The following is a 22,900-nucleotide window of genomic DNA, read 5'->3' as shown; positions in this document are numbered from 1 at the left end:
AAATCCATCAACTTTTATTCATACGTGGCATCAATGATCCTTAACTATGTTGAGAGTCATTGGGTAACTTTCAGTGATGTTGCATGTGCTAGTGATTACCTGGGATGCGGTTATGGTGATGCTTTATGAATATCTGAGCAGTGGTGAAGATGGTTAGCAGGGAAGTTCATGGAGTTCATATTTCCTCTAATGGTTACCTGGAAGGCAAGTGTGATCATTGTATCTGTGATGCAAGTTAACAGGAAAAGCAAATTCGGTCCTTACTTATCTTGACAGTTACCTGGTATGTTGTCCAGTGTATTCTGTGTTCAGCAGTTCATGAGTTAGTTTTCTGTGAAATTAAAAGGTGATCATTATGTGTGTGATGAGGCTATTGTTAGATGAACAGTTGGGGTCATTTTGTTGAATATTATGTGACTACATCTACGATAAAAGCTAAACCGTGTTCTCTTATTCTGACAAAGCAGTATTCCACGCACAGTCAGCCAAACATTTGCATAAATTCCGAAATAGAATATGTGACTATAGTGTACTGAGATGATTACAAGACAAAGAAAAGCAACAATATCTCTATCGCGTGAGGTACTTATAGTAGTGAACATTGTCTCATAACTGTGAGATGGAAATGCTGTATTGGAAACCTGAGATGTATTACTGTGTTTACGGTAGATGATCACGATGACAACGAAGTTAGTACGATATCGAAGAAAAACGGGAAAACTGTTTCCCTTATTATGTCGCTCGCACACAGACATTACCATGAGGAAAACTAAGGAATCATCTGTTCTCCTTGTGATTTTTTGAGAGAAGCGATACACTTTCTTTAGCCACATCTATACAACAGCAATATCAATAGAATCTTGCTACATATTCCTTGACGCTAAACGATCCTTTATACCTAGTTCTGTTGCCAATAATCTGCCTTTCAGTTATCTCTCATCACATCTACCTGAATTCATTTCTTTACTAACTCCATTCACCCCCTAAGTGTACAATTGTTGATTTGTTTCTTTTGTTGGTGTTGATATATTCTCTCTTTCTTATTATAAGAAAGTACGACTTGATTCTCTTAAAGAATCATCAAACGTAAGCGTCGCTCATATTTCTAGAGCTTTTGATATTATCCGCAAGAATATTCATTATGAGGAACAGAGTCTAGTCTCACCTAACCTTGACGAAAAACGTCGTTTTCAGGACTCCTTTGCAACAAAAGGGTTCTAGTGTTGCCCAGGACCTCTTTCCAGGAGCTCCTGCGGCTGTTACGCAGCGATATCTCCAGTAGCAGGAAAATGTGAACTTCTTTGGTTAGTTCTTTGACGAGACTGAACGTACTACCAAGGATGATACTTGCCAAAGGTGATTGTTCACTCTTGGGTGCGGTAACCTTCGTGGAGTCGTCAGGGGTTAGCGAGAGGATAAGAGCAAGGGAAGGAGTAGCACTACTCCTTAAACAGGAGGGGTGGGAGTATGTGATAGAGTGTAAGAAAGTAAACTCTAGATTAATATGGGTAAAACCGAAAGTGGATGGAGAGATGTGTGATTTTTGGAGTATTTGGTGTGGGAGGCAAGTTTTTGGAAGCAGTGAAAAGTTTTTATCAAGGTTGTAAGGCATTGCTTACGTGTAGGAAGAGAGAAAAGTGATTGGTTCTCAGTGAATGTTGGTTTGCGTCAGGGGTGCGTGATGTCTCCGTGGATATTTAATTGGTTTAAGGATGGGGTTGTTAGGAAGGCGAATGCAAGAGTTTTGGAAAAAAAAAAGGGCAAGTAAGCAGTCTGTTGTGGATGAGAAAGCTTGGGAAGCGAGTCAGTTGTTTTTTTCGCTGATAATACAGCGCTGATGGCTGATTCGGGTGAGAAACTGCAGAAGCTGGTGACTGAGTTTGGTAAAGTGTGTGAAAGAAGAAAGCTGAGAGTAAATGTGAATAAGAGCAAAGTAATAAGGTACAGTAGAGTTGAGGGACAAGTCAACTGGGAGGTCATTTTGAATGGAGAAAAACTGGAGGAAGTGAAGTGATTTAGATATCTGGGAGTGGATTTGGCAGCGGATGGAACCATGGAAGCGAAAATGAATCATGAATTCTAGGAGCGCTGAAGAATGTGTGGAAGTCGAAAACGTTATCTTGGAAAGCAAAAATGGGTATGTTTAAAGGAATAGTGATTCCAACAATGTTATATGGTTGCGAGGCGTGGGCTATAGATAGAGTTGTGCGGAGGATGGTGGATGTGCTGGAAATGAGATGTTTGAGGACAATACGTGGTGTGAGGTGGTTTGATCGTGTAAGTAATGAAAGGGTAAGAGAGATGTATGGTAATAAAAAGAGTGTGGTTGAGAGAGCAGAAGAGGCTGTTTTGAAATGGTTTGGTCACATGGAGAGAATGAGTGAGGAAAGATTGACCAAGAGGGTATATGTGTCAGAGGTGACAGGAACGAGGAGAAGTGCGAGACCAAATTGGAGGTGGAAAGATGGAATGAAAAAGGTTTTGGGTGATCGGGGCCTGAACATGCAGGAGGGTGAAAGGCGTGCAAGGAATAGAGTGAACTGGAACGATGTGGTATACCGGGGTCGACGTGGATTGACTCAGGGCATGTGAAGCGTCTGGGTTAAACCATGGAAAGTTTTGTGGGGCCTGGATGTGGAAAGGGAGCTGTGGTTTCGGTGCATTATACATGACAGCTAGAGATTGTGTGTGAATGAATGTGGCATTTGTTGTCTTTTCCTATTGCTACCTCGAGTACATGTGGGGGGAAGGGGTTGTTATTTCATGTGTGGCGGGGTGGCGACGGAAATGAATAAGGGCAGACAGTATGAATTATGTACATGTGTTTATATGTATATGTCTGTGTGTGTATACATATGTATACGTTGAGATGTATAGGTATGTATATGTGTGTGTGTGGACGTGTATGTATATACATGTGTATGTGGGTGGGTTGGGCCATTCTTTCGTTTGTTTCCTTGCGCTATCTCGCTAACGCGGGATATATATATATATATATATATATATATATATATATATATATATATATATATATATATATATATATATATATATATATATATATATGGTGTGACTCTGCTCCCTGCCTGCAAGAGGTTATATCGCAAGTGAAGATTACCTTTGATACGGCTTATCGTTGAAAGTGCAGTCTTGTCAAAGAATTTTCCGCTCCAAAGGAGTCTAAATTTCCTTGCTACTGCATGTAGCGAAGACTTGAGCTGCAGAAAATTAAAGAAAGAGGCCCTCGGTAACACCCGGACTCTCATAAAGAGTAGTCCTAGAGCAATTATATGTAAATGAATATATATATATATATATATATATATATATATATATATATATATATATATATATATATATATATATATATATATATATATATATATATATATGCAAATGCTGAAGCATAATTATTAATACGTTATACAGTAAACGTACAGATCGGTACCTTGATTACTCACTCTTGGTGTGGTTGGGTAGGAAGATTGTCTTAGGAGGTGGGCGTGTCTGAGGTCATGGGCGCCGTGACCTGAAAGAGGGAGGGTGTAGTGCTGGGTTTCTAGGCTGTGTTGGGGCAGTATTGACGACTGTTGGTGTTGGTGTTGACTATGTTTGGGTGCAGAGGGTGAGTGTTGTTGGAGATGTTGCTGCTGGCACTGCTGAGTGTGTTGGGGTAAAGGGGAGGACTGCTGCTGACAGAGTTGGGAATGCTGGATGTGTTGGGGTTTGTGGCGGTGACCCTGGATCAAGGACAAGGCACCCCCAGGTCTGATGCTAACGCTTACTTCATCACAGTCTGAAATATAGGAATTCATTAATACTGTTTGGCATTATGTACCTCAAAAGTAGTACTGCAATTATTGACGGGAAAACACACACACACACACACACGCTCATATATATATATATATATATATATATATATATATATATATATATATATATATATATATATATATATATATATCTCCTCTCTTTCATGATATTTGCCATTTCCCGCGTTAGCGAGGTAGCGTTAAGAACAGAGGACTGGGCCTTTGAGGGAATATCCTCACCTGGCCCCCTCCTCTGTTTCCTTCTTTTGGAAAATTGAAAAAAAAAAGGGGGAGGGGAGGATTTCCAGCCACCCGTTCCCTCCCCTTTTAGTCGCCTTCTACGACAGCACGTCGACCCCGGTATACCACATCGTTCCAATTTACTGTATTCCTTGCACGCCTTTCACCCTCCTGCATGTTCAGGCCTCGATCACTCAAAATCTTTTTCACTCCATCTTTCCACCTTCAATTTGGTCTCCCACTTCTCTCGTTCCCTCCACCTCTGACACGTATATCCTCTTGGTCAATCTTTCCTCATTCATTCTCTTCATGTGACCAAACCATTTCAAAACAGCCTCTTCTGCTCATTCAATCACACTCTTTTTATTACCACACATCTCTCTTACAGTTCCATTACTTACTCGATCAAACCACCTCTCACCACATATTGTCCTCAAACATCTCATTTCCGACATATCCATCCTCCTCCGCACAACTATCTATAGCCCACGCCTCGCAACCATATAACATTGTTGGAACCACTATTCCTTCAAAAATACCCAGGGGCAGTATGGTTTCAGAAGTGGTAGAGGATGTGTGGATCAGGTGCTTGCTTTGAAGAATATATGCGAGAAATACTTAGGAAAACAAATGGATTTGTATGTAGCATTTATGGATCTGGAGAAGGCATATGATAAGAGTTGATAGAGATGCTTTGTGGAAGGTATTAAGAGTATATGGTGTGGGATGCAAGTTGCTAGAAGCAGTGCAAAGTTTTTATCGAGGTTGTAAGGTATGTGTACGAGTAGGAAGAGATTAAAGTGTTTGATTCTCAGTGAATGTCGGTTTGCAGCAGGTATACGTGATGTCTCCATGGTTGTTTAATTTGTTTGTGGATGGGGTTGTTAGGGAGGTGAATGAAAGAGTTTTGGAGAGAGGGGCAAGTATATAGTCTGTTGTGGATGATAGAGCTTGGGAGGTGAGTCAGTTGTTCGCTGATGATATGGCGCTGGTGGCTGATTCGGGTGAGAAACTGCAGAAGCTGATGATTGAGCTTGGTAAAGTGTGTGAAAGAAGAAAGCAAAGACTGAAGGTGAATTAGAGCAAGTTTTTCTGTTCATTAGCGTTGAGGGACAAGTAAATTGGGAGGCGAGTTTGATTGGAGAAAAACTGGAGGAATTTAAGTGTTTTAGATATTTAGGAGTAGATTCAACAGCGGAGGGAACCATGGAAGCGGATATGAGTCACAGAGTGGGGGAATGGGCGAATGTTCTAGGAGCGTTGAAGAATGCGTGGAAGGCGAGAACGTTACCTCGGAGGGGAAAAATGGCTATGTTTGAAGGAATAGTGGTTCCACCAATGTTATATGGTTGCGAGGCATGGGCTCTAGATAGGGTTGTGAGAAGGAGGGTGGATGTGTTGGAAATGATATTTTTGACATCAATATGTGGTGTGAGGTATTTTGATCAAGTAATGCAAGGGTAAGAGAGATGTGTGGTAGTAAAACGAGCGTGGTTGAGAGAGCAAAAGAGGGTGTATTGAAATGGTCCTAAACATGCAGGAGGGTGAAAGGTTTGCACGAAATAGAATAGATTGGAAGGATATGGTATACCAGGATCGACGTGGTGTCAGTGAATTGAACCAGGGCATGTGAAGCGTCTGGGGTAAACCACGGAAAGTTTTGTGGGGCCTGGATATGGAAAGGGAACTTTCGGTGCACTACAAATGACAGCTAGAGGCCGAGTGTGAACGAATGTGGCCTTTGTTGTCTTCCTAGCGCTACCTCGCGTGCGCGCGGGGGGAGGAGGGATGCCATTTCATGTGCGGCGGGGTGGCAACGAGAATGTATGAAGGCAGCATGTATGGATATGTACAGGTGTATATATGTGTATGTGTGTATGTATATGTATGTATACGTTGAAATGTACAGGTAAGTGTATGTGCGTGTGTGGGCGTTTATGTACATACATGTAAATGTGGGTGGGTTGGGCCATTCTTTTGTCTGTTTCCTAGTGTTACCTTGCTAACGCGGGAGACGACGAGAAAGTAGAATGAAAAAAGAAATATATATATATATATATATATATATATATATATATATATATATATATATATATATATATATATGCCAGTTCGATACGGTAACTGGTAAACTAGCCAGCTACAGACCTGGTAAACGTACCTCCACTGCAGGCGACAACATCAGGACTCTGGTCGTCAGGGTGGTGCTGGTGGAGGTGCTGTTCACTATAACATTCGTGGAGCTCTTCCCCGAGGTCATGGTGCTCAGCCTGGAGCTCACTATGGCTCCCACGACCTGTCTTTAATGCCGCTAAGGATTCTTGGCTTTTGTGGTACTGTTGCTTCTGGTGCTGCTGCGTCTGCATTCTTTTCTGTTGTTGCCGTTGATTCCTGTCGCCGTTACCCGCACTTCCCTGTTCCTGCGCCTGACGTCGTCTTGCTGCAGCGCTGCACTGGACCTGTTTGATCGATTAGATAATAAAGAGTAAGAGGGAGGTGTGGATTCAGTGTGGGTGAGAGAGCTGAAGAAGTTGCGCTTAAAGAGTATACACATATGGAGAGGATAAGTGAGGATTGGTTGACAAAGAAGATATATTTGTTAGCAGTAAAGGGTACAAGGAGAAACGGGAGACCAAATTGGAGATGGGAGGATGGTGTGAGAAAGATTTGGAGTGATCAGAGTCTGAACATGCAGGAGGGTGAAAGGCGTTCACGAGATAGTAAATTGAAGCGATGTGGTATACAGGGGTTGACGAGCTGTCAGTGAATTGAATCAGGACTTGTGAAGCTGCTGGGGTAAACCATAGAAAGTCTGTGAGGTGTGGTTTCTATGCATCTCACATGACAGCTAGAGAATGGATGTAAGCAAATGCGGCCTATCTTGTTCTGTTCCTGGCGCTACTTCGCTAACACAGGAAGCAGTAACTGATTATGAAATATATATATATATATATATATATATATATATATATATATATATATATATATATATATATATATATATATATATATATCATATAAATGGACATATGCCATTGTAAAGCTATTACGACAGTTGTATTCATTTCAGGAAGTCATTTGTATGCATATTTTCAACTTAGCGAGCCAGGCATTCTAAACTGTATTTCTCGTACATTATTACCACACGCAAACTCCTTCTGCGACACAAAAATAAGCATCATTCAAACATCGTGCTACATTATACGTGGCAGAATAATGTCCTCGATCAATATGCTGATGGAGGCCGACCAACAGCAATGTACCGTAACCTATGATTTTCACAATGTTTCTGACCCGCCGGATATTCTAACCTTTTTTGTAAACGTTCATTAAGATCGATGTCGACTTCAGCCTTGGTCTCTGTCCCAGCGATTGTTTTTTTCAGGTCATCTTTGAACCACAAGTTGTAATGTACCGAAACCGTCTTCCAGAAATCTAAGAAGCGAGCATTACTGGCTCATAAGCAATTCTTTTTCCTCATTACATACAGTTATCTATACAAATATCGAAGGATTATTTTGTCCTATCATGAACATCTTTGTCGTGTTTCTTCTTTGGTTTTTCATCTGGTTTACAAAGCATAGAAATCACCAAATTTCTTGGGACTATAACTTGCTTCGTCTCCAAGTTAAAACACAAGTTTAGCTGCAATTGGATAGACTCAGTTGCATCTGTCAATGTATTATAGCCTTTTCTTCATATAGAAACTACCAGTTAGTGTCTTCTCACCATGCAACTGCTGCTGCTGCTTCCTCCATCTTCCATTAAATATACAATTTCCTTCATTACATCTTTTCCTTCCACTCTGCTCACCTGCTCTTGATTCTACCCTTGACCAGAGTGTCATCGCTCGTTGATCAAGTGTTGCACATCCCCTCAGCGGTCACAGCTTCTATTTCATCCTGGTGCTCTCTCTCTCTCTCTCTCTCTCTCTCTCTCTCTCTCTCTCTCTCTCTCTCTCTCTCTCTCATAAACTAGCTATAACAGCTTTTACACTACGCTTGTTTACTCCTATACCGTACTTTCCCTCTCCTACACATCGTGATGTTTCGGTTACGCATTTTCTTTTTGATGTTAGCTGTGACGACCATGTATTCATTTTCATCATTAAAGATGATGAATATATTCATTTAAAATCCAAGAAAAAAATCTGGCGGTGCAGTGAAAATTTCGATGAATACTTCAGTTATTAACTTGAAACGAGCTCTTTTCTTTTCTATACGGGAAACTATATTTTGTATATTTTCTAATTAAGGCTTCCATAATTAACATTATTAAAACTTCCTAATTATTTCAGAAGATTTTTCGTGAGAAAGATAATAATTATCAACCAATATCATCTCCATGGAAGCGTAATCATAATGACAGAAAAGATATACGTGACTTAATCCACTGAGAAAATCCACTGAGCGTTGATGAAAATTCAACAAGACACCTGCTACCTTACCTGGTTCTCATATCAACATTTGTAATCATAAGAAGAACGCACGAGTATAAACATCGATCGATTAAGCCTTTAAATGATGAGCATCCAGAGAGATTATCCAGAATTCAGTCCAGTAAGACATATGAGACAATGCTAGCAAGTACACTGACCAGATGCTCGTAAGTACACTGAACCTAGACAATGTAACACTGGTTTAATGTTATCGGTGCTAACTATGATACATATAGTCCGCCCGGGTTCGAATTCCGAGCACGGTAGTCGGCCCACAGCCAACCCAACTTAATTGAAATATGTATATATTTTCTTTCTCATACTCAATCACCCTTTCCTGCATTAGCGAGGCAGCGCTGGAAACAGACGAAGAAAGGGCACATCCGCTCATATCCATTCACAAGCTGTCATGTGTAATGCACCGAAGCCACATCTCCCTATCCATATTCAGGCCCCACAGACCTTTTCATGGTTTAACCTGAATGTTTCGCATGACTTTTTCGGTCCACTGACGGTACGTTGACCCCAGGATACCCCATCTCTCCAATTCACTTTATCCTGTGCACGCCTTTCACCCTCTTGTATGTCCAGACCCCGTTCATATCTTTTTCACTCCATCTCCAATTTAGTCTCCCTGTTTTCCTTGTTCCTTCAACTTCTTACACATATATTCTCTTTTATTTTCACCCTCTTCTCACTCATTCTCTCCATGTGTCCAAACATTTGAGCACATCCTCTTTTGTTCTTTCAACCACACTCTTTTCATTACTACACATCTCTGCTACACGCTCATTACTCACTTGATCACACCTCCTCACACAACATATTGTCCTAAAGCATTTCATATCCTACATATCCATTCTTCTCCACACAGATTCATCTATAGCCCATGCCTCACACCCGTATGATATTTTTGGGACTATCATACCTTCAAACATACCTATTTTTGCTCTCCTAGGTAGCATTCTCTCTTTCCACACATTCTTCAGCGCTCCCAGAACCTTTGCCCCCTCACCCACACTATGACTCACTTCTGTTTCCATGGTTCCACCCACTGCCATGTCCACTCCCAGGTATCAAAAACACTTAACTTTCTCGAAGTTTTCTCCATTCAAATTTACACCCCAACTAACCCGTCCCTTAACCATGCTAAGCCAAATAACTTTGCTTTTATTCACATTTACTATCAACTTCCTCCATATTTACTTACATATATTCTCGACTACATCCTTTCATACATTCTTCCAAACTCAAGTCACCAACTTCTGCAGTTTCTCACTCGAATCCGCCACCAGTGCTGGGTTGCCATATGTGGCAAACCTCAACAACACTCAGGTAATGAAGAACAGATATATTTCTTATCCTCATAATTTTGTAATTGCTCCTTATATCTCGCTATCAAAATGTCTTTCCACCAGTCAGACAAACAAATTACTCGCTGTACCAATAATAAGTACCCAGTCTTAACGCCAGATGTCCCGCTATTCTCAATCCAGAAAAAAGGGATGGATATAGTAAGGGTTCTCTTAAATGCATCTTGAGACAGGACTAATCGTACCATGGTACTGCGTATGGTTATCTTACCCTTAGGATAACGATGATGACGATGGCGATGATAGCGAGGACCAGGACAATGCCAGCGAGAACTCCAAGCAAGGGCGTCACCTCCACTGCCAGCGCGTCCTGAGACACTCCTGAGGTGGGTGAGAATTATGAGCGCCCACTCTGGCCCTATCACCTCTCTCTCTCTCTCTCTCTCTCTCTCTCTCTCTCTCTCTCTCTCTCTCTCTCTCTCTCTCTCTCTCTCTCTCTAAATACATGGACACTCTATGGCTAGAAAAAAAAAATATGGTCTAAACCTTAGAGTCAAATGATCTCACACTAATATAGGAAAACATTAGTTTACGAAAAATGGTTTTTGAAGCTGGGATAACCCCTTCTGCTGCTGTCATATCTGCTAAGACAATACACAGAAAGAGACTGGATGACTTGTCTCCAAGACGCTATTACCACATCACTTCTACACTTGCACTCAGGCTTCACACAAGCCTACAGCTTTATTCATACTAACCAGCCTTGCCGCCACTGCTGCCCAGGCGGGTCTCCAGCTGTTTGACCGGCAGCTTCTGCGTGAGAGCCACCAAACGGGTGATGCCACTGCGACCCTTAGCGTTGCCAGCGTACACGATCAGCTGGAACTCAGACTCGTTGTCCAGACCCGTCACCACGAACCTACCGAGGACGAAATCACCAGCAGCAGCTGCTGTTAACTTGCTACTGATTCTAGTGATCATGGAACATGGGACAAATGATGATGAATTCAACACTAAGAAGATGGGGCTAACGCTTAGTAAAACATATGTTAAAAGTAGATGAAAACCTTGATATTTTATTGATCAAGCAAGCGGTAATGATGGACACGCACCGAACCACTGTGTACCAACAGCTTTGTATGTAGGTAATTGTAGGCATAACATTCGCACCAAACCACTGTGTATCAACAGCTTTGTATGCAAGTAATTGTAAGAATAACATTCATACAATACCCACTTACCCGTAAGGTTCCACTCAATGAATGCCCTATGGATGTGAAGTCTGTTTTTGTACGCTCCATCACCTCAAAGATCGTTTAACATAATTCAACATTTTCTGTAAAAACTTTGTCATATGCATGAGTGGATGGGTTGTTATCTGCAAGTTGTTACACCATCACCTTCAACAAGGCTGTATCATCCTTAGTAAACGGAAGGGAGTACAGTTTTAAGGAGCACTTTCTTGCTCCAAAGAAGTCCATCATTCACCTGCTCTGCTCGTAGTGCAACCTTGAAGGTGTAGTAAACTCAAATAATGTCGTCGTGAGTCCTGCATAGCGATCATCAGGGGATGGCCAAAGTGTGTTCTGGTGATGTAGACTCGTAGATACGTAGACTGACGATAATGTTAGGCTGTGGTTTTACCTTTACTGAAAAACTATGCAGAGAGGGAGTTGTCATTTCCAGTATTTTTGTTTTCTCCTTCTAAATGAATAACTCGATATTTGATAAGGCATTGGAAATAAGGAGAATATGCGAGTTTAGACATCACATAACAAAGAAAAATAGCTATGTACGTGCGTGTTTGTTTGTTTCTGTGATTACTATTTGCATGTTATGGGGAGAGAGCTTTATACTCGTATTGCCTCGTCTCTAAACCTTTTATATATGTGCCATGTCTTTACTCATATACTTACGCACACAAACACACACACACAACCTAGCCTACGCCAGGTGCCCATTTTATCAACCAGCACCGAGGGGAGGATGAACAGCTGAGTTGGCTGTGGTCCGGCCACTGTGACCAGGATTCGAACAAATGCAAATTTGATCTCAGATGGCCTATGCAGGCGTGGCAGTTAGTAACGCTAATCGCTTCACAATGATGTATGTGTGTGTGTGTGTGTGTGTGTGTGTGTGTGTGTAGTTTTTACGAAGTTATTTTGAATCGTTTTCAGAAGTGCCATAGAAAAAGAAGTTACTTGGTTATACACTAAAGGTTATATTCGAAAGAGATCATATCAGTTTCATATATGATTATACTGATCTCTCATCTTTCTGGTAAGGGAGAGAGAGCTTCTGACCTTCCTTATTCCTCAATATCTCTTCCTCTGTTCTTACGAAGGTACGGAGTCGAGTATCTGATGATGAAGATAGCACGCAAGGGGACCCACACTGTACGCACCCCTGGCTACCTCAGTTATAATACTGGCATTAGGAAAATCAATCCAATGAGGAGGATCAAAGACCCAGTGAGGTCGCTTACCTGGGCATCTTGGAGGTAATGTTTGCCTTAAGAACGTGAGGGTTAGTGCCATACACCTCCATGGCGAAGGTCTGGTTGAGGCCACCATCAAAACCCGGGTCACACAGCACAGTCAAGCTGCTGGCGGACACGTTGAACAGTGAACAGTTGGTCGGTGCTTCTGGCTGGGCTGTGGGGTAACACGGAAGGGAAGAGAAAGAGAAAAAAATATGATTTAGGTCATGGTTTCGTGAGCAGAGCGAAGGATTCCAAGGCTATGTGGGAAGGCTATGATTTCAGAAACAAAACTTGATGAAAAATCTGGTTTTCTTCAAAGGGCTGTAGCTATTGGAATAGACAGAGAGCAGGGATCGTTAGAGAGCAGTGTTTGGACAAAGAGAGGTGAGGGGGTGGGGGCTGAAGTTGTCAAAAGGTTTATGTTATTATGTGATGGACAGCACGAGGTGGTTTCGAGAACATTACCAGAAGGCTGCAGTCATTGACAACATTAAACCTGTAAGAATAGAAAGTAGTTGATAAGCTGAGGCTGTTTGAGAAGTACAAACATGTAGAAAAATTTTTGGGACATATCACGTACTGCTGTACATATATGCAATTCTCAGCTTTGATACATGGCATGTACAGCAGTTTGTCATCCACAAAAATACTGATCGACTCACATCACACTCAAGCATGGAAGGACTAGCTAGTGAATCATTCGTAGGCACACAAACATTCACTTACAGTTGTAGAATCATTCAGTGACAGGTATAGAAACATTCACTGCCAAATAAAAACATTTATTGGCAGTTACAGATACGTTCACTAACAGGTGTAGGAATATTTACTAGTAGGTACAGAAACACTGACTAGGTGGTACAGAAGCATTCATTGAGTAATAGGAAAATTCCCTGGCATGTCTAGTCACTTGTTAAGTATAGACGCACTCGCTAGAAGGTACTGAATCATATATATTCTACTGTATAACATCAAACATCCATATAACTCAAGAGTTCGAATATCAACTTAACAATTAAGAAGAATCAGGTAATGTAGCATGAGAGTTTATATGCTCCTTATTGAAATCTAATTGGGTCAGGCTCATAGAAAACGCTTTATCGAACGCTAAAGGAAAATAGGCTGCAAGAACGTTGGTAATGTCATCAAAGTTTATGAAGAGAAAAAAAGTATTAAAGAGATCGGAAAAGAATCGTACCTGATAATGTTTTATAGAGAATTTATCATTGGTTAACAGAAAGAACTTAACAGAGCTACTTGAATATTCCTTGGGTCATTTTCATGTATATCAAGGAATAGATAGGAAAAGTAGATACTATATGATCTATTTCGAGTAGTAAAAAGCAGGTATAGGTTCCCTACACTGTCTGATAAGTGTACAGTTATTTGCTTGCATCTTACTGAAGGTCAAATAAATCTTTATGTTCATTATGATCTATGATCGTCTCAAACGTTGTTTGGGTTTAGATTCGCTACTGATGGTTTCCATCAAAGTGAGACTTCATCTCACGTGTGTTCAGAATAGCCTTATGAGCCGCCAACTCAATGAAGTTAGAATGCGTGAACAGCTTTATGATGGCCGAATGATGAACTATACTCTTTCATATTCTCTGAAAGTTCATGACTGCCTTATGGATCTTACTGATATATAGACAAGAGAGGCGACAGGTCCACGGCCAGACTGAAGCTGAAACTGGAATTTTCTGTTTCTGGCAGCAGACAACTGACGTTATAAAAGAAAAGTAGTTTCAGGTTGATGACCAAACGAAAATGGCTTATTGTCCCCCATGCTAACTACTTATTACAGTAATAATTACCGTCATATGTATTAGGCAGTTTCATGACTGCACGGATGAAGCAATACAAAAGAACTGTTGCTCTGTTATTTTCTTGTCATCTGCAGCCTAATAAACAAGAACCATTGTCATTGAGCAATCTGACAAAATCATATAATTTTGCTATGAGAGGGATGGCTCAGGCCAGGTTTTTGAAGGTTTCTGTACTGACCTTGACTCTCCTTTTACTTAAAGGTATTCTTTTTCATCCCAAATGATACCTTTACGTTCAGATGTACAATGGTCTCTTGTCACTAGAAAATGAGAAATGATCCAACGAAACACCTCTTACGGTAGGATATTACGAGGACACAGCAATCACCCTCAGCCTTGATGTAGATGCCACAGCAGTCACCTTCAGCCTTAGTATAGATGTTACTGTATGTCCACCTCAGCAAGTGGACTTGATCTGACGGTGCAACCCTCGGGTATGATGCCATGACCAATTATCTTACACTTTAAGCTCAAACCAAAGGCCAGGACTCGATACCCAAGAGCTGTAACGTCATGCATTTTGTATGTCAGTAGTGTCTCATGTGTCAAATGGGATACTGGAAAATGGTCGTCTACAACTGAAAACAACATTCATGTTGTAATAGAAGAGTTCTTCATTCATCTTTTACATAGCACTACATTTGACCGAGATAAAAATCATACATGTCACAGTTATAAAGTCTGAAGCGACTGGGCAAAACAGAGAGATAGACAAAAAACCAAACAAGCCAGTGAAGCAGTAGGTTCTGCTTGTATCAGGAACAAGCAGTGATCCGTTGGTGTCAGCTAATCTCTGTGTAACTGCTGTAGGAAGGTAGTTATCAGGAAGTATTTGGCACAAGACCTCTATAGACTAATGCTGGTGGGCCCAGTAAGAATTGTAATCTTCGTGAGATATCTTTTTAAGACAATCATGAACAGACAGACAGACAACACTGACTGTAACAATATCCTTCAGCCATAGAGGTCGACGGATAAGAATAGGACATATTCTTTCCATTTCGCTCAGTCTTCTGGAAAATTGTACCGGGAAAATGTTTTCATATGAAACGAGGTTTCTAAATTGTAAATTATTACACAAATAGCCATGCATCAATAGCAATTTATATGTAAAATATTCATCTACACAGGAAAAAATTTGCATACCTTCCCTTTTTATGAGAGACGAGAATGTATGTACACACACACACACAAATATATATATATATATAATTTTTTGTTATTATACTTGATCGCCGTTTCACGCATCAGCGAGGTAACGCCAGGAAACAAAAGAAGAATAACCCGTCCTTTCGTACACACACACACACACACACACACACACACACACACACACACACACATATCCAATTTTGTGGGGCCTGAATGTGGAAAAGGAGCTGTGGTTTCGGTGCATTACTCATGACAGCTAGGCTGGTTTGGATGGTATTGCAGTGGAATTTATCAAAAAAGGGAGTGACTGTGTTGTTGCCTGGTTGGTGAGGATATTCAATTTAAGTATGGTTCATAGTGAAGTGCTTGAAGACTAGAGAAATGCATGCATAGTGCCATTGTACAAAGGCAAAGGGGATAAAGGTGAGTGTTCAAAGAAATGTACAGAGCATCAGATTGGGGAAGAGCAATGTGGTTTCAGAAGTGGTAGAGGAAGTGTGGATCAGGTGTTTGCTTTGAAGAATGTATATGAGAAATACTTAGAAAAAGAAATGGATTTGTATGTAGCAATTATGGGTCTGGAGAAGGCATATGATAGTGTTGATAGAGATGCTTTTTGGAAGGTATTAAGAGTATATGGTGTGGGAGGCAAGTTGCTAGGAGCAGTGAAAAGTTTTTATCGAGGAAGTAAGGCACGTGTACGAGTAGGAACAAAGGAAAGTGATTGGCTCTCAGTAAACGTCGGTTTCCGGCAGGGGTGTGTGATGTCTCCATAGTTGTTTAATTTGTTTATGTATGGTGTTGTTAGGGAGATGAATGCAAGAGTTTTGGAGAGAGGGTTAAGTAAGCAGTCTGTTGTGGATGAGAGGGCTTGAGAAGCGAGTCAGTTGTTGTTCGCTGATGATACAGCGCTGGTGGCTGATTCGGGTGAGTAACTGCAGAAGCTGGTAACTGAGTTTGGTAAAGTGTGTGAAAGAAGAAAGTTGAGAGTAAATGTGAATAAGAGCAAGGTTATTAGGTACATTAAGTACAGATAAACTGGAGGAAGTGAAGTGTTATATAAATCTGGGAGTGGATTTGGCGGCGGATGTAATGGAAGCGGAATTGAGTCACAGGATGGGGGAGGGGGCGAAGATTCTGGGAGCGTTGAAGAATGTGTGGAAGGCGAGAACATTATCTCGGAAAGCAAAAATGGGTATGTTTGAAGGAATAGCGGTTCCAACAATGTTATGTGACTGCAAGGCGTGGGCTATAGATAAGGTTGTGCGGAGGACGGTGTATGTGTTGGAAATGAGATGTTTGAGGACAATATGTGGTGTGAGGTGGTTTAATCGAGTAAGTAATGAAAGGGTAAGAGAAATGTGTGGTAATAAAAAGAGTGTGGTTGAGAGAGCAGAAGAGGGTGTACGGAAGTGGTTTGGTTACATGGAGAGAATGAGTGAGGATATATGTGTCAGTGGTGCAGGGAACGAGAAGTGGGGAACCAAATTGGAGGTGGAAAGATGGAGTGAAAAAGATTTTGAGCGATCGGGGCCTGAACATGTAGGAGGGTGAAAGGCGTGCAAGGAAGAGAGTGAAATGGAACGCTGTTGTATACTGAGGTCGACGTGTTGTCAATGGATTGAACCAGGGCATGTGAAGCGTTTGGGGTAAACCATGGAAAGTTTTCTGTGGCCTAGATGTGGAAAGGGAGCTGTGGTTTCGGTGCATTATACATGACAGCTAAAGACTAAGTGTGAATAAATGTGGCTTTTGTTGTCTTCTCCTAGCGCTACCTCGCTCACGTGCTTCGGGAGGTGGTTGTCATTTCATGTGTGGCGGGGTGGCGACGAAATGAATAAAGGCAGCAAGTATGAATTATCTACATGTGTGTATATGTGAGTGTATGTACATTTATGTATACGTTGAAATGTATAGGTATGTATATGTGCATGTGTGGACGTGTATGTATATAAATGTGTATGAGGTTGGGTTTGGCCATTCATTTGTCCGTTTCCTTGCGCTACCTCGCTAACGCGGGAGACAGCGACAAAGTATAATAAATAAATGAATAAACGGTATATCCTCAAAAATTTATTTCTAACAAATCCGCCTTCTTATGTTCTTTTGCATTAAGGTTCCAACGCTCAAACCCATGCAACACCGTCGGGTGTACCATGCTATCAAATATACCAGACTTTACCCTCACCAACCTCGTCTTGCATTCATTCCTACTAAGCATCTATTGATGATGGATAAGGTGGTGAGGATGGCGAATGCAAAAGGCTTGGAGTGAGGGGAAGGTCTGTCAGGGAGGCGAGTAATTTGTTGTGTGATGACACGGCACTTACAAGTGGCAAAATCGAGTGAGAAAGTGTGCAGTAGTTTGCGTCTTGAGTTTGGCATGTGTGTGAAAGGAGAAACTTAAAAGTAAATGTGAATAAAGACAAGCTAGTTCGAGCCGTAAGGTGACTGGACAGTATGATAATCCAAAAGCCATAACTGATCGAACACGATTATACAATGCTTAGGTATCTAATTCAAGGAGAAAGCTTATGTTCTTGCAATACACATTTCTCGTTTGAAGTAAGTGAGTCAACAACGTTCATCCAGTTTTTTAACCATGTACTTTGACACGTATACTTTAACCATATACTTTGACCGGAAAGGTCGATTACTTATCAGCTTGTAAGTCGTCAAAACTTCCTAGGGCAAAGGACTGAAGATACAAACACAGATACAAACTCCTGCTTTCCTACACATGAGCATCAAGTCTCATATCGATCCTATGACAGTAGGATGGACTGACTCCCTACACACAGGATACCAATCATAGGCTTACTGTGAGGTGCATGAAACCCACTCTTGACTATTTACCAGAGTGTTGCTGAAGCGTAATTGTGGGTTTGTGTTCGTGGGTGTCGTTGTTCTCAGTGCCAATGTACTGAACATCACGAATATCAGAGGAAACCTGTACAGGGCACGCCTTCATATTGTGGGTAAGCCAGAAGTAATATTACTGTTAATGGCGAAATTATAAGGCGAAACGTTGGACACTTTTCTTGCCTGCATGACTTTTGTCCAGTATTTGCAATACCTGTCAATATGTAGTTTCAAACTATCGCTAGCGATGATAGGTATTATAGCCAGGAATTTCTGCAAGAGAGCCTTGGTAAACTTGGGTGTTTGCAGACTTCGCAGGTACTTCGCTAGCTAATTCATAACTACCCAATTCCTCATTGGCTTACGTGTAACTTTACACAAACGCTCACTTACTAGTATATAGCACATATTTAAGTTATATCTTACTGATAGATATAACTCATATAGTCATTAGAGGGTAGAAAAGATATAAACTTATGGATATGATGTGTACTCATTATTGGGTATGAAACTTACCCATCACTAGCTACATCATACTAACTGGTAGTGATAACGTCAGTACACTTTCTACAGGTAGAACATATAATCACTAGCAAACATAACTCATCGGCTGATACACTATCATATAACAAGCAAAGTATAACTCGCGGGTTTCACATATACTTAGTAATCAAAATGCATAACGTAAAGCCCTCACAGGTTTAACCTACCGACCCACATCACATATAACTTACAGTACTTACACCTAATTGGTGAGTACAACTCAACTGGCATGCATAACTTACAGTACTTACACCTAATTGGTGTAAGTACAACACATAACTGGCATGCATAACTTACAGTACTTACACCTAATTGGTGTAAGTACAACACATAACTGGCATGTATAACAGGAATCACTGCCTGATTACATCCAAGTGACAGGTATAATCGAATCAGGTATGGAAATAAAATCTTAAATGGCGCGTTGCGGCATCGCCCTTCAAATGCAAACCAGGAAAATCCCTTAGTCTCAACGCACAACGGAATACTCACTAGCAGGTATGATATGGAAGACACAGGGGACGGCCTGGCGTCCGACCATGTTCTCCGCCGTACACAGGAGTGTACCATAGTCAAGGTCGGACATGGGAGTGTATATCACGACACTACGACCACCAAGACCCACTGTGAACCTCTCCTGGGGCACCTCCAGGCTCTCCGCCGTGTTGTTGAACGTCCAGAAGAATCGCGTTACCTGCAAACATCCGAGGGGCGGTGCCCTTAATACCTCCTGTACCATCTGAGCACAGAACTGGCCAGACACAGCGGTAAAGGACAATATATTACAGACTGACGGGTTGTATACAGGAGTGTACATGCTGGTCAGTACAGTTGTGTGTTCTGGTTTTATTTGTCACAACTGGGTAAAAAAACTGATTTTGTGATGATGTCTTTGAGAACAAAGAGCATAATATGCTATAGAAGCTTCAGAACATGTGAGGAGCAACATACATATGTAAGATGTACCTGAGGCACAGCGTCCACTTGACAGGTGACCTGGGCGTCCTCCAACTTGGACACGCCGTACACGCTGACCTGGCCCGGCCGACACAAAGGCACGTCTGTGGGGTCACTCACTGTTACACAACTGTTGCTCCGGTATGGTCATGACGGTGTCATAATGACCCTGTCATTGTTAACTGTCATGATGTGTCTTGATACTGTCATTGTTAACTGGCATGATGTGTCAATGATACTGTCATTGTTAACTGTCATGATGTGTCAATGATAATGTCATTGTTAACTGTCATGATGTGTCAATGATACTGTCATTGTTAACTGTCATGATGTGTCAATGATACTGTCATTGTTAACTGTCATGATGTGTCAATGATCCTGTCATTGTTAACTGTCATGATGTGTCAATGATCCTGTCATTGTTAACTGGCATGATGCGTCAATGATCCTGTCATTGTTAACTGGCATGATGTGTCTTAATGATACTGTCATTGTTAACTGGCATGATGTGTCTATGATCCTGTCATTGTTAACTGTCATGATGTGTCAATGATAATGTCACTGTTAACTGTCATGATGTGTCAATGATACTGTCATTGTTAACTGTCATGATGTGTCTATGATCCTGTCATTGTTAACTGGCATGATGTGTCAATGATCCTGTCATTGTTAACTGTCATGATAGAGACTGGAACTCTGGTAGTGAATGATTCTCAGGACGCATGTCCTCACTCGTAAGCTCTTAATGATTTAATACCATCAAGGAGATCTTGTCTACAAAATGAATATCAGGTTTTAATTGATGCAAATTCATTCATTATGGAAATGAAAAGCATCAAAGGAGGATGTTCATATAGAAAAGTAGATTAATGGCCAAAAAAAAAAAAAATCACTTTGTCAAGTCTGCGTCATTATGTTAAGAGAATTATAATTCTTGAAATATGACACGACACAAAGTTTTTTTAAGTGTGCAGCGCCCCGTGCGTGATGCCTGCACATGTACATACAGGGGAAAATGGAAGGAACGGAAGAATCTTAGCATTGGAAGAACATCCATAGAGACGGGAGGTGGTAGACTGGCACAACGTATGTGCAACAACAGGAAGCAGGTGAGTACAGTGTAATGGGAGGCACAACGTACACACACACACAGGAAAGAGATAGACTTGTACATATTGAAGTATGAACAGCAGAAGTTAAGTGATCGGAGACAGAATGATAGGTGGAATGGCTTCCACTATTGTTATGCAACGAGCAACATAGAAATGGAGGACAAAGGCATGTATAGAGACAGGAGGTCGAGTGGCTTACATGTGTACACAGTGACGATAGACAGAGAAATATAAAGCAGAGGTGATACACAAGTTACAGCTAAGAGATGAAGAAGAGTGTTACACAGTGAAGGGAGGTACATACATAGATGAATAGAGTGAAGACAAAATGAGAAACAAACTTGAGAGGTAGAGCGGTAAACAGGGAAGAATAGTAATGATAATGATAATTCTGGTATACGGTGATGTGCCGTAGGTAGTAGAGATAAAACTAGTCCACAATGACGGAAGACAAAGGAAAAGTACCAAGCTGATAAAGAATGAAAGAGGGTGAGATGATGCACGGCAGAGTTGGGGGGGTACACGGGTCGGAGACAAGATAGTAACTGTAGGCAGTGTAGTACTGTACAACACTGTAACGAGGATCAAGTCGTACAAAATGACGCAGAGGAGAGTTGTGATACTCGGACGGTACAACTAGTCACAATGAACGAGGATTGAATCGTAAGATATAAGAGGATGAGGAGGTGCAAAAGTGAGGATAGGTACTGTGGTATAAACAGTTATAGCGAAGGATAGCAGCAGTCGTAAACGGGAATCAAGATAATGATACACAGTAACGGATGGTAAGGCAGTACCAAAGTGGTACGAGGCAGAGTAGACCACACTGGCAGGTGACAAGGAGGCACACAATAAGGGGAAAACAGTGGAGTGGTACACAGTGGCTGAGGAGGAGGAGGTAAAGTACACCACTGTGTGGAAGAGGGATACTAAGTGGCTGGCATGTGGTGGAGGCTGTGTACTTACACTGGACGGCCAGAGTGACGGGCGGGGAGGTGGAGTCACCCTCCACGTTGCTGGCCTGACAGGTGTAGCGTCCGGCGTGGCTACGGGTCACCTCCTGTACCACCAAGCTCCTATTGGTCAGCAGGATCCCGTTCTCCCTCTCCTGCCTCACCACCACACCCTGGAACAACAGGTATGGTCACTATCAGTGAGGGTCGCCTTCAGAAACCTCACGACCGCACCACAACCCTCAACAAATCCAGTGGTAGCGTACGTCGCGACTACGTCGTAATCAGTTATGCTGCTGGTATGACCATCTACTGTGTAATGAAACTCCTTAGTCTGAGGAAGCAGGTGCTCGAAGTGAGTCTTGCTGTCACTGTCCAGTTAACTAGGGCTCATCCCTACTTAGTAGTGACATTTTTTTAACTGCTTCAAGGGACTCTTGTTATGCAGGGTCTTCCAAGGTTGATAATTGATCTGTTGACAGATTTTCACCTCACGTCACCCAGCCATTTCCATTTTAGTTTTGAGAACAACTTAGGGTTTGATTTACATGATGTAAAAGCTTATTAAGGAAGGCGCGCAGCAAATACTAGTACCAGATGGACCAAACAAAATGAGGAATCCGTATGCTAAAAAGTTCAGTGTGTTGAGTAGGGGAGTGTCAGTGCCTGGAGACTCTCCAAGCACTTGAAAATGACGCTGGAAAGGCTTAGGTAGGTAAGGGCTCTTATGCTATACACTTCAACACTTAAGACGAACTCAAGTGTTATTATGCCAAATTTTCTCTTTGTTTATAGGCGGAGAACTCTAGCACATGGAGAAGAGATAGCTAATGAGACTTTGTTCTTTCGTGCCTTTTTATAACTTTAATTTTTACTTATTGCTTACAACAGTTTCTCGATATATAAAAAGGTGTTTGGCCAAGCATCCTCTCCCTCACTGTCATCCTCAGGACTTTCATTTCTGTGACATTACCTTGGCATAACATGGGTATAGAGGTGAAGACGATAATGGTGTATTGTCGCTACACACCAATATTGAAATCAACAGGACCACAGTGTCTCGATCGAGTTCAGATCAAGGTTCACCACCCAGTACCTAGCTTACTCTATGAAAACTGTTTTCTTTAATTGGCCTTGCATGAAATATATACTTTCTTTGTAATATGAAGCTCTTTGTTCCTGCTGCAACGTTAGCTTCCCTAAC

General features: G+C 41.5%; 1 protein-coding gene across 9 annotated transcripts in view; it reads right to left on the bottom strand.

The window, feature by feature from the left end:
* Positions 1-22,900, bottom strand: part of LOC139757010 (protein turtle homolog B-like) — a 179,120-nt gene that overhangs the window by 3,371 nt on the left and 152,849 nt on the right. For 2 of the 9 annotated variants that reach the window (XM_071676957.1, XM_071676959.1), the window contains exons 9-16: positions 21,710-21,869; positions 19,641-19,735; positions 19,167-19,368; positions 12,292-12,460; positions 10,565-10,725; positions 10,078-10,187; positions 6,217-6,514; positions 3,462-3,796 (exon numbers count right to left, since the gene is read on the bottom strand). In XM_071676957.1, the coding sequence (XP_071533058.1) occupies positions 3,462-3,796; positions 6,217-6,514; positions 10,078-10,187; positions 10,565-10,725; positions 12,292-12,460; positions 19,167-19,368; positions 19,641-19,735; positions 21,710-21,869 (1,530 nt within the window). Of the gene's footprint in view, positions 1-99; positions 198-3,448; positions 3,797-6,203; positions 6,515-10,077; positions 10,188-10,564; positions 10,726-12,291; positions 12,461-19,166; positions 19,369-19,640; positions 19,736-21,709; positions 21,870-22,900 lie in introns of those variants that run through there. The other 7 variants (XM_071676958.1, XM_071676963.1, XM_071676961.1 and 4 more) reach the window with 7 other exon arrangements.

This window comes from Panulirus ornatus, chromosome 24 (assembly GCF_036320965.1).
Source record: "Panulirus ornatus isolate Po-2019 chromosome 24, ASM3632096v1, whole genome shotgun sequence".
Classification (NCBI taxonomy): Eukaryota; Metazoa; Arthropoda; class Malacostraca; order Decapoda; family Palinuridae; genus Panulirus; species Panulirus ornatus.
The sequence above is the reverse complement of the archived record's forward strand: the minus strand, read 5'-3'. Positions and strand labels throughout refer to the sequence as shown.